Genomic DNA, 13260 nt, shown 5'->3' with positions numbered 1-13260 from the left:
GAAACTACCCTATTGCTGGGAATTCTCCAGAACGTGGTTTATGTGGTCTGGTTAGATCCCTTAAATGAAATTCACTCAACGCTTTGAACTTTATTGCGTTGCAACCAGTACATACGAAATAATAACTGAACGCTTTATAATGTTATGAGGATGCCCCATCCCGCACAGTTGGTTAAGAGTTACGCGAGTGTTGCGATGATACTTCCTATGTTGCTACTTGTTGTGTGCCGCTGTGAGGCAAATAAACTATGGGAATTGGCTCTGGAGGACGAGAAGGAGGGTAAAGTGGTGCAGGTTCACGTGGTTCACGGGTCGGGGCACGCGTGGCCCCCCGCCTGCTACCCCGGAGACCCCCACGCACGCGCCGCCGTCTGGAAGCACGGCCCAGGGGTACTCACGCAACATGGCCGGCAGCAGGGCTTCCACTTCGGAGAGAACCTCCGCTCAAGATACTTAAACTTCCTTCCCAAAGAACGCACATACAAATACGTCAACGCTTTAACAGCGAAGACAACAAGGTCTCGAATGACAAGTTCGATGGTGCTAGCTGGTCTTCTACCACCTAAAGATGACGACGTGTGGACAATAACCTGGCCACCAGCAGTCGTCAACGTTGACGATATTCTTGCAAACCAACACTGCGATCGACTCGAGCGCTTAAAGAAGAATGTGGTTTACGATACGAAATCTGAAGAACTGTACCTTAAAGTAAGCTCAAACACTAAGAAGTCGGTGAAGACACCATTGGAAATGCTGGACATGTATATGTGCTTGGACATACAGAACCAAGCTGGTTTGCCTATACCAGCTTGGGCGCGTGCATTGTACTCTGATATGAGGAGAGAGGCAGCGAAGGGTTATCAGTTCGACAGCGAAATATCGCGACTGGAAGTTGGTCGTATACTGGACACCATCACCAAGTTTAATGAGTCAGAGAAAGGAAACAATCGTATAAACCTATATAGTGTTGACAACACTATTATTGGTGAAATTTTGGCAGCGTTGAGATTCAACCAAGCGGAGCCACCGAATTCTCTAACAGCATTGGTAGTGGAGATCAGAGAGCAACATAAGCGTTACCACGCACAGCTGTGGTACAGGGTTGGGCCATTTGATGACTTAGTCCGATTATCCTGGCCTGGCTGCAGCACCAGATGCTCTCTAACAAAATTAAGAACCCTCCTAGACCCACTCATACCAAAAGACTGGTCGACAGAATGCAAGCAGATACGAACTGCGAGCAGCACGGCAGACATCGTGATAATATCTTTAGTGTTATTAGCCTTTGTACTGGTGTACATAGCAACGGCCAGCGGTAATAGAATTTACCATTACGTCACAGAATTTATCGCTCGTAGAAAACGTTCAGTTAAAACAGAGGCTTGAAGAGAGTTACGCTAGAAATAGAATAAGTACCTTATGGGCTATTATTCAATAGGGTAGTTTCCAACTAGTCAAATCAGTTAATTTTTATTAAACGTCAAAACACGAATTAAACACGCAAAAGCAACCTGTGACGTCATAGGAAAAGGTGACAAAAAGTCGCATTTATTATTACATTTTTCTTTATTAATAAGTTAAATATTAAATATAAAATTCATAAATAAGTTAAATAGAAAAAAGAAAAAGTTTTTTGACTGTTTTAGATTTGTCTTTATTTAGTAATGCGAATTTGATAATTTATCTTTGACCTAGGATTACCCAATTGAGAGGTCCATTTTATTGATGTAGTAGATGAGAAATGTGATAAAGAAAATGACCTACAACCTACCTACAACAAATAACAGATTTCCGGTTACCATTACTGTTACTTCTCATTCTACTTACTCAACTATGAATACGTCGTGTGATATACAGAGTGTTAGTGACATCGTAAGGAAAACTTTGAGGGATGATTCAGCCAAATTCCTATCAAATGGAATTTTTCGTCGCAAAAGTATGGAACGGAAAATAATTAAATATATATATGAAATGAAGAATGTCATGATTAACTCAGAATCATGGTTTATATCACCCCCGTTCCGTTCCATACCTTTGCGGCGGAAAATTCCATTTGATAGGAATTTGGCTGAATCATCCCTCAAAGTTTTCCTTACGATGTCACTAACACTCTGTATATCACACGACGCAGATTCAGTGGGAAAAGATTATCAGGATCAGTACAACCATATTTATGATATTTGTATTTATATTTCTTATAATGCAAAATGCACAGATCACCTCATCACCTGTAAATTGTGACAATGTAAATATATGAGAATCAAAACGGACATTATTACAAAAAATACGTAATTTAAATAAATAGTTTTTTATTTCATCGAACAAACTAAGTAAATACAACAATAAAAAAAGTAAATTCAATTATTAAATATGACTATTTAAAATTATAATCAACTACGAAGACCGATTATAAAAGTACTTTACTTAATTTAAAAAATAGCACCTTTTGTAAAAGTAAACTTAAGAATAGAAAACGTTGACAGTTTATAATATGCCTGATAGGTATGTATTTTTCTAGAATAATAAGTAAATTAAAAGCTGTACGACTGCTTGCTTTTTATGATTCAAATGTTTATACATCACACTTTATATTTTAGCAAGCGAATCGAACAACTTTAATTACCAAACTTGCAAGATTTTCATTAAATTTCTGGATACTTACTGCAATCCAAAGTAAATACATTTAAGTGGTATTTCGGCCTATTTATGTTTCTTATTAGTAATAACATTTTATATTTTAATAGTAACAAGAATACCATTCCAGAATTCAACCTGATGATGCTTTTAACATTTAACTTAAAGGTACCTTTAGGTTTCGTTTATGCAAACGCGGGCGTTGCGCGCGTCATGGCATTGCAAGCGAAACCGCATGACGCTTCTGCGTGAACGCTATAATACATCGCCATATATTTGAATTTATCGCACAACGCGCTCAGTACTCAGTTCAACGCACCGCGTATTCATGAACGAAGCCAGAGTCTTTATACTACATGCTATGGCTAGATTTTTGAAGGTTCTTGATGGCAGCGGTGCGGAGAGCGGGGAGCGGTGTAGCTGCTCCCACTGCCGCTGTCATCCAGTTTTCTGCCTTAGACAGTGTATCTTTTGACTTAACATTCAATTAGCCTACTGTTATCTTCAAGCGGGAGTGTATTTCCCCACCGGTTTATGGAATACCTGACCGCTCAAAACCCGGCGTAAGATCTCCTTGAGTAGTAGTCGTTTCTCCTTCTGGACCTTGGCGAGGAAGCCTCTGTTCTCGTTGGCTCGCCGTGACAAGTACGGCAGCACTTCTACCACTGGACCGTAAGGCAAGTACTTGTACGCCGAATATCCTGCCTGACCTGTACAGAAAAACATGCCTACAACACCTCTCGTCTATCTTCCACGTGAGTTAACAAGAGGCTGACCATACCTTAGACTTCATAGAAATAAATAAAATCTATAAAAGGTTATTATTAATTCCAAAAGTTATTGAAGCAGCCCAAAAGATCCCGCGAACTTATCAGATCTATTGTAGCCTCCTAAATATCTCATTATCTCGATCCTGTCTCAAAAATCCTTCGATTCATAATCCGTTTGACAGGAAGATTCACGACATCCCGGACTTCATAAGACGTGTCGTGCTACGTGTGACTCGTGTGAGAGCTTCACAGTTGCACAACAGGTATTCTGGCGTTTCTTCTTCTATAAACCTCTCAATATCCAGATTATCAGACACAACCTTACCAAGCGGAAAGGTGACATGGTCACACATGCCCAGCAGCTGCCCAAAGCAAATGACCTTCTGTTCCGGCTTGATGTTCATCTCTTTCATCAGCTCGATGGAGAACCGCACCGTATCTTCGTTGTGCGACGCTACCATCACAGCCAGACGGCCTTTATTTTCACCCTGCAATCAATTAAATCGGAAAACATCGTTGTCCAAAAGATGTATGTATGAAATGTATGATTCTGAATTTTCTTACTATCCAAACTATCTAGATGATTCAATGAATAAATTTGCTCGCGGCAGCAAATATTTGTTTAAGTATACAGGGTATTAGTAACATGGTAAGGAAAACTTTGACGGATGATTCAGGTCATAATAAGTTGATATCAAATGAAAATTTCCGTCGCAAGTATGAAACGGAAAATAATTACAAAAAAAATAAATTTTTTATAAATTTTCCGACAAGAAAATCCACTTGATATCAACTCAGAATCATGGTCTGAATCATCCCCCTCAGTATTCGTTACGATGTCACTAACATCGTGTATATTGACCACAATTCTACACACAGGCAGACACGGTTGACTTGTTGACCTAGCAAATCCCTAATCCTTAATAACTTCTTATCCCCGATTCAAATTCCGAAGCTACACATGTCCCTCCCTCATAATCATCGGTGGCGTATGACGTATACTGCCTTAATATGAGTACTTATTCAATAAATACGCGGCCTATCTAAAATGGGTGACAAAAGAGCTGTAAAATGATGATGACTTTGATGATATATGCCAACGACACGTTTAAATTTCGAACCGGGTCAAGCGCTCAACGCTCCTCATTTGTCTGACTCTGGCCAAGTAGTAAATGCCATAAGTGGCAATTCAAAAAATGGAAGAAGTTACCTTAAAACGAGTTACGACCTCCCTGAGGCATTTGTGGAACGACGCGGTGGTGGCGTCGAAGTTCGGGTTGGTCGGGTCATCGTAGCCCATCGCACTAGCTCTGGCGCGCTCCTGTCGTGTACATACAGATACATACATAAACTCTCATACCCGTAGTTTGAGTTTGGCCAGGGCATTACAGGCGGATCACCTGATTGTTCAAAAAGTAAGATGATCCGTGCTTCGGAAGCCACGTAAAGCCATTGGTCCCGATTACTACTTACTGATGTAAGTAAATAGTCGTTACATGAGCCACGTCAGGGGCCTTTGGCCGCTCAATAATAACCCTGACACCAGGGTTGATGGGGTTGGTAATTCACCTGACAACCCACAAGAAGTAAAAGACCACTGGACCACGGACGCCGACGTGCTAAGGACTAATGTTTAGTCTTACTTACCTGCTCAAGGTAAGCGCCGCGCACGCACTTAGCCCCCCAGTAGAAGTTCTGTCGCTGAGCTTGTTCAAGGTCAGCGACAATCTCATTGTAGCTATTCTTCAGATATGTTTGGTACGTGTTGAAAACTAACATTTTCTCCTAAATGGAAAAGGCCAATATTATTTCATACCTTAGGTACTGTAGATAGCTATCGGAACCTTGGCAGCACTGTGATGTCACAAGTTGGTACCCAGCGCGGGTCTGAACCGATGTTTTTCGAATTTGTATTCGAATTCACGTTTGGATCATAAGTTATTAGGTTTCACGGTGAAGACATCGTGAGGAAACCCACATTCCCTAGCGTCCTAACCTGTGTTGGGATGGTATTCCCTTTGCTGGCTCGAGATCAGCCAGGTAGTCGCTTCTGTGCAAAATCGAACCTTTCAAATCTTCAGGTTAGGTGAGCGCACCCGGTTATTATTATGGCGTATGGCAAAAATAAAATATCCTGCGTGGATCATATATCTAGTTTAAGTTCCCTCAACCAAGTCTCTGCGCTGTATACGTCACACAATGCAGCTCGGCTATGCCACCTGGGAACCGGTATAATATAATAATAATAATAATAATAATGTATATGTTTATTTTGGCAATTCAAGCCCAATTATTAGTAAATACAAAATAAAACGCTTAACACTAAGGTTTGTAAATCTTAATCAAAAGTACATACATATCATTTTAATGGGAAGCGATTAGCACCTCCATAAATTGCTTCCGTATTGGCAGCTCCAATTTACATGCCAACGCCTTCAGAATGCCATTGGAACTGGACCGCAACCTGTACATCAGGGAAGCATTTTTCTTCCTGATCATAGCATAGAAATCATCGACTCTAGCATGTGCGAACATGGTGGATGCACTTCAGAAACGCGGCAATCCCAATAGCATTCGGAAGCCACTCAGTATAGAGGGCACTCGTTCACTATGTGAGTATGCATTCACAGTATGACGACTCCTCACCACTGAACCAACTGGACACTGAGCTGAAGTCGAACCATCACCTACATAAATGGAGACACTCACTTTGTTATACTGCCGCATCAGCTCCATGGTGAGACGGGATATAGCTGGCTGGAAGTATGTCTGCTCCGCGTCTATCATAACCCGCACGTCCATCTTCTGAGCCTCCTACAAACATCGTAAATACTTAAGTTTCGCCAGGACATCGCAGTTGAAATCACCTGATTAACCGATAATGAGATGATGCTGAACAGCCTCCGTGGTCTAGTGGTTAGAGCGTTAGGCTCACGATCTGAAGGTCCGGGTTCGATTCCCGATGGGGACATAGTCGAAATCACTTTGTCAGACTGTCCTTTGTTTGGTTAGGACCAACCATCGGGATTCGAAACCGGGACCTCCGGATCGTGAGCACAACGCTCAACCTCTGGACCACGGACGCCGTCCCGAGAAGTGGGTGTACTAGACACTTCTGCCTACCCGTTTGGGGAACAGAGGTGATGCTATGTTATTTGTTGACGTGCCTGAATGAGGATCTTCATCCGGCGCAGCATGTTGCGGAACATCTGCTCCTCCTCCTTGGATATCTGGGAGATGAGCCTCCTCATCTGTCCCGTCTTGAAGTCTGGCACGCGGAACGTCTCCGACAGGTTCATGTCCTTATCCATCAGCTCTGACCACGGGAACAAGTGCACTACGCTGGTGGAGGGAAACATTTACATAATTTAGCTTCTCTACAGCAGTGTCATTCTCATTAGGCATACACTTTATTTATATACTTATTTACATAGTCAATATTTATGAAACACGACGTCCGTGCCTCACCCAGCAGGGTCCACATAATGCCAGCGTCGTGGTTCACGCCGCGACTTGTGCCGAGGGGCCCTTGTATCTCAGGACGTCCACCTCCACCTTATGATCATTCTAATGAACGGGCTCCTCTTATGCTTATTGTAATTGTTTTAAAAAAAAATGACTACCTACCCTTTCTTATCAGTAGTCATGCGTTTCAGAAACTCCGTTACATCGGGGTTGTCCTTGATTTTGCTCATGTATCGTATGAGGTCCTCTTGAGACTTGTGATGGGTTAACACGTTGCCCTTTGTGCCGTCGATCCCCTCCATGTACACGCGCGCGCGCATGATTACTTCTGATAGTTGCATCTAAAACAGAGCCTTTAAATTAAATCAAATCAAAATCATGCAAGAAAAGCCTCGACACATTATAGCAATAGATAAAAGATTATTGAAAAAATGTTATGTTCCATTTCCTTAACTGTGGGTATACACCTCTGCCTACCCCTCCGGGGATATAGGCGTGATTCTATGCCATGGTATTTTTTTTATTTGGAAGGAATATATTGATTTTACTAACAAGAAGCTGCGGTCTTCCCAGAGCTGTCAATTTTACAGCCATCAGACCCCTTCCCTTGGTTGCATCTGTAAATTTGAACACGCAAAGCATAATAAGTACTTTCCACTGCTGGGTACATATCTCCCCTCAAATAATGAGTGTTAGTGACCACCCTACTCAGCCCATCAGGCCAAGAAGTTAATGCAAATTGCGGCAAATCTACAATAAGTCACGTCAAAAAAAAACTGTTCACGTAGTAAGTAACTTCGCCCCACTGCTTCCACCCTGAAAAATATCCTAGAAAATTCGTGTTCACTCTAGTTTTGAAGATGAGTAAATAGGCATTTGTAAGAAGCAAATATTAATAGTTATTGAGGACAGAAGACGCAAGATGATTGGACACATAAGACACGACGAATTTGTTAAAAACATCATAGAAGGCAAGCTCTAAGGAAAGAGAGGAAGGGGAAGACCAAGAAGAGCTTACATGGAACAGATCAAAGAGAAGGTGAACGTCGTGTCTTATAAGGAGGTGAAGGAATTGGTCTTTGATAGACAAGAATGGAGAATGCTACACCGACAAGAGCATTCTAAAATTAGTAATGTTTATGTCATTTTGCTTCTCCAGGGCCATGAGGTCGTCTTTAGGAGACAAGCGCGAAGACGGCCAACTAGTTCAGTTTCACGCAGAGAAGAGCTTCGCGGACCGCTTTAGGACTCTGTCGCACTAACATATTTGACATTTAGTGAGACTTACAGTTCAATTTGTCAAAAAAGTTAATGTGACATGGTACCAAAGTGTATACATATTAATGCTCGTGACCGTGCATACACCCACTCGCCAGCTATGTTTCAAGTCCCATGTAATAGGGAGTGAGCATATTGCCATTAATCCTGGAAATCTCGTGATACCTATCTATGATCGAATCAATAGGCATTTTATAAGCAAGCGAGTACCAAATTGAACCATACAGAGACCATATAATAAGGAATAATACTACGTATATAAGGCCTCGGTCTCGAATTTTGCGGGCAGCGGAGCGGCAGCGGCGGCGGCGCGGGAGAGGGGCGGGCAACGCATACCTGTTCTCGAAACCAGCGGGCAGATCGCGCGGCACTGTATGACTGTAGCGGTGTAGTGTTGTGTTCGTGGTTGTGTTGTCGACATTCGCAAACGAAATGTCTGAAAATCGGCGACAACATCTTTTGGATTCAAATGTATTCCTAACGCTCGATTTATTGTGGGCGAAAGAAGAAGTGGATCCCTACTATAGGGCAAGGAAAATTAATGGCGAGTTTTATCGAAATTATGAAGAACAGAGAAGAAATCCCGATAAATTCTATGACTACACCCGAATGAGTGTAGAAACTTTTGACTATATTCTAGAAACTATCAAGAGTGATTTAGAGTCCGGAATTAATCCAAAAAGTTTAAGAGGTATATCTCCAGCAGAAAAATTATATAGATTGCCGAAATAATTTGCTCTTGCACGTCCGAGGACATTTTGATACCTACGTCACGAAAAAAAAGTACAACACTATACTACAATGCAGACGCGCAACGGTCACCGCTCGACTGGAGTGCACCGCTCGTTGCCCGCCCCCGCGCCGCTCCCGCGCCGCTGTTTTCGAGACCCGGTCCATTTGACGATACGCATAAGATCCTGCCGCTCCCGCGCCGCCGCCGCCGCCGCCCCGCTGCCCGCAAAATTCGAGGCAGAGGCCTAAAGGTAACTCTCCGCTCCCCACCAGCAGCTGAGCTAGGTTTACCTCACCTCCCCTCGAACATAGTTTAGTCTTCAATGGTATGGCGTCAGACATCACACACACAGATACGCGTGTACGATAACGTCAATGTGTGGTGTCTGTGTAAAACGAGGTTGTTTGTATGAAGTGTCCGGGGTGTGACTACACTTCACTTATCTTCAGGTAAGATTATGTCAAACGAAAAATTATTTTTAAATAAAAACCACAATGACAAACATAGTACGTACTGTGCACCGCGTGGATGCTCATCAGGAAATGCTCCAAATTCTTCTCGCAAGCAGCTTCATTCTTGTAGAAGTAGGTCCGAGCTTGTGGCTTCATCTTGCGGCGGTCCGCGAAGCTCTTCTCTGCGTGAAACTGAACTAGTTGGCCGTCTTCGCGCTTGTCTCCTAAAGACGACCTCATGGCCCTGGAGAAGCAAAATGACATAAACATAGCATGATGCCTATATCCCTGGGAAGACAAAGGTGTATAGTACAGTCATGAGCAATAATTATAATGTACCCACTTTAGGACTCTGTCGCACTAACATATTTGACATTTAGTGAGACTTACAGTTCAATTTGTCAAAAAAGTTAATGTGACATGGTACCAAAGTGTATACATATTAATGCTCGTGACCGTGCATACACCCACTCGCCAGCTATGTTTCAAGTCCCATGTAATAGGGAGTGAGCATATTGCCATTAATCCTGGAAATCTCGTGATACCTATCTATGATCGAATCATGAATTCAAACTTCATCATCATCATCTCCCTGGCATTATCCCGTTTTTCACAACGTCCGCGTACCTAACCTGAAGATTTGACAGGTCCGGTTTTTTACAGAAGCGACTGCCTGCCTAACCTTTCAACCCGCGAAGGGAAAACCAGCCCAATACAGGTTAAGTCACATACCTCCATGCATTTCTCGGGATGTGGATTTCCTCATGAATTAAAACTTGCAAAGTCGAATTCAATGGTTTAGAACCCGAGCGGGGATTCGAACCAGTGACATTACAATGTAAGTCACGCTTTCTCCGAACAACACTATCATGATTCAAACGAGCAAACATACAATGGTGCTAATTCCTGTAAATACCATCTAATTTTATTTTAAGTTATATCTGTCATCTTCTTATCCGCCGAAAAGGAACGGGACGGGTAATCGACAAGCATAAAATTTATGGAACACACGTCAATTTTAAGCACAAATCTAAACCAACCGTCTAAAAATTTTTCATCAGTCAATAACCCGACACAGTTAAGTAGACAGCCCGTCAAACGGATTGCATACCAGCGAGATGCCTATTTTATTCGCCCGGGTTGTTCATTCGTTTTAAAATTAACATGTTGATAATCATCTGTCCCTTTCCTTTTCGGTGGATAAGAAAATGACGGGTATAACTTAAAATAAAATTAGGCGGTGTCTGCAGGAATCGGGGCCAATAAGCAAAATACATACAAATAATTGGCTACTTGACAACCTAGTCAAAAGAGATACTTTTTACGAAACGCCAAAACGTATGTTTGCTGAGTTTGTATGGAAATACTGACCTATGACGTCATCAGTAAAAAAGGTCAGTCGTACTAATTATTATTTAATTCATACTTAAATAAAATTCGAAAATAAGTTGAAAAGTAAAATGACATTGATTTTGGATGAGGCTTCTATTTCTGGATTTAGTATTTTATAATTTATCTTGAACCCAGTCAAAGATATATTTTTTTAATTAGATATTTTACGACTTAGGCGAATGAAATACTTTTTACGAAGATATCTACTTACTTCATTTCACTATCTTCCGCTTCCTCCGTTGGAATGTCCTCTTCTACGGAGTAGTCCAGAATTGACTTCACGCCGAACGCCGAAAGTCTGAAAGAAGATAGAGTCGTACTCAGTGGAAACCCAGCCTAAGGGCGTAAGCTCACACTTACGCAATAGGCGGCATACAGGAAGAATGAGATTTTTGTATGGAGTCTCCGGGGTGTTCCTGGACCTCGATCAAGCCCATAATTTACTAATAGGATCACAATTTGACATGCATAAATACCGAGTGTTAGTGACATCGTAACGAAAACTTTGAGGGATGATTCAGTCCATGATTCTGAGTTGATATCAAGTGGAATTTTCCGTTGCAAAAGTATGGAACTCAAAATAATTTAAAAAAAACACTAAATTTTTTATGAATTTTCCGACAGGAAATTCCACTTGATATCAACATCAGAATCATGGTCTGATTCATCCCCGTTAGTATTCGTTACGATGTCACTAACACTCTGTACGGTCACGAGCATTAATATGTGTACACTTTGGTACCATGTCACATTAACTTTTTTGACAAATTGAACTGTAAGTCTCACTAAATGTCAAATATGTATATATTGCTTGTGACTGTACATAGCTCTCATTTGGCATACTCACCTGTCAATAACAGGTTTTATCTTCTCCGGGTCTTCGCCAGCGACGAACTGGCCGTAGAACGTAGCCTTCATCACCATCTCGAACAGACGTTTCCCCAAAACCTTTCGAGATCGCTTCATTAACTGACAACAAAAATTATAATGAGTACCTAATAATACGATAACCCCCCCCCCCCCCCCCCCCTATTAAGGTGGATGGACCTTCACACCCCTTCACACCACCGAATAATGTACGGTCACGAGCATTAATATGTATACACATTGGTACCATGTCACATTAACTTTTTTGACAAATTGAACTGTAAGCCTAACTAAATGTCAAAACTGTTAGTGCGACAGAGTCCTAAAGCGGGTACATTATATTGCTCATGACTGTAATACTAACACTAGTTTATAAGTTTGTTTGTATACTAACATACTACGGACACTGTCCGAAATAAACGATTTTTATTTATTTATTTATTTAATTGAACTAAATACCTAGGTAGGTTAGTACAATACGCATATTAATGCAATACTTACTCATGTTATAGTTGAAACTGTGTGTGTTGTTGTGTGAAGGTGCGTGCTTGCTGCGTGTGTGGGCATGCGTGCGAAAATGCGTGCGTGCGTGTAACTTAGCTTGTGTGCATGTTGGTGGGGTTTGTGTATGAGAGAGAGAAAAAATATCACTTATACTCTTATACTGTTTTTATGTACTGATTGGGAAATCCAGCATATGAGCTGAAAATATAACGGCCTCCGTGGTCCAGTGGTTGAGCGTTGGGCTCACGATCCGGAGGTCCCGGGTTCGAATCCCGGTGGGGACATATCACAAAAAACACTTTGTGGTCCCTAGTTTGGTTAGGACATTACAGGCTGATCACCTGATTGTCCGAAAGTAAAACAATCCGTGCTTCGGAAGGCACGTTAAGCCGTTGGTCCCGGTTACTACTTACTGATGTAAGTACGTAGTCGTTATATGAGTCATGTCAGGGGCTTTTGGGGGCTCAATAGTAACCCTGACACCAGGTACCCCGAGGCACCGAGATTGGTAATCCACCTCACAACCCACACGATAGAAGAAGAAGCTGAAATTTACCATTTCGTTTTTCTCCACGATGAAGTTGATGGAACAAATCTGGTACACCAAGTAGGCGCGGACCAGCTCGCTCGTATACTTGCATTTGAAGGCTTCCTTCGAGCTGTTGAAGGTGAGGTCGAGCGGCTCGCGTTGCTGCGCAGGCGCCGATACGGTGAAACTACGCATGACTATCGGCGTATTTACAACCACCCTTCTTAGGAAAGTCATTATCTTCACACACTCCTCATAAAGACTTTTATAACACTAAGCCGTTAGTATTACTTAGTTTAGAATTAATTTCTCGATTTATTTTTGTCTCTTTTAATTTGGAACAATAAAAGTTGCTTCTGATTTGTTCAATAAAATACATACTAATAAAACTATGCCTCTTAAAAATGTACTGCTAACGGATTTAAAACTCAAGATTTAATTAAATATAACGTATTTTTGTATGTAAGTAGGTAGCTAAAATAAATAAATGTTATTACATTTTGACACTCATAACTATTTAGCAGAGTTGTCAAAAGATTAAGCAAAGAGTAGTATTAATAAAGGCCATATACTTAAATGGATAAAGCCAGATTGAATACTGAAAAAAATATTAATTATCAATAAAATCTTTTTATT

The 13260-nt window shown here is 41.5% G+C and overlaps 2 protein-coding genes across 2 annotated transcripts; one reads left to right on the top strand and one right to left on the bottom strand.

The window, feature by feature from the left end:
* The first annotated feature begins 150 nt into the window (after window positions 1-150).
* LOC126376378 (prostatic acid phosphatase-like) lies at window positions 151-1386 on the top strand. The gene has a single exon (XM_050023703.1). The coding sequence runs from the start codon at window positions 151-153 to the stop codon at window positions 1384-1386; it is 1236 nt and encodes a 411-aa protein (XP_049879660.1).
* A 1752-nt stretch (window positions 1387-3138) lies between these two features.
* Window positions 3139-12819, bottom strand: LOC126376377 (proline dehydrogenase 1, mitochondrial-like). The gene is made up of 12 exons (XM_050023701.1): window positions 12652-12819; window positions 11572-11693; window positions 10936-11022; window positions 9395-9576; window positions 7422-7486; window positions 7032-7210; window positions 6572-6746; window positions 6114-6218; window positions 5052-5189; window positions 4615-4725; window positions 3730-3892; window positions 3139-3344 (listed from the first exon to the last, which is right to left on the bottom strand). Exons 1-12 carry the CDS (start codon window positions 12817-12819, stop codon window positions 3139-3141), a joined length of 1701 nt encoding a protein of 566 aa, XP_049879658.1.
* Between the last annotated feature and the right edge of the window lie 441 nt (window positions 12820-13260).

Source organism: Pectinophora gossypiella, chromosome 20, assembly GCF_024362695.1.
Source record: "Pectinophora gossypiella chromosome 20, ilPecGoss1.1, whole genome shotgun sequence".
Taxonomy (NCBI): Eukaryota; Metazoa; Arthropoda; class Insecta; order Lepidoptera; family Gelechiidae; genus Pectinophora; species Pectinophora gossypiella.
This window is presented reverse-complemented; position numbering and strand designations above follow the sequence as displayed.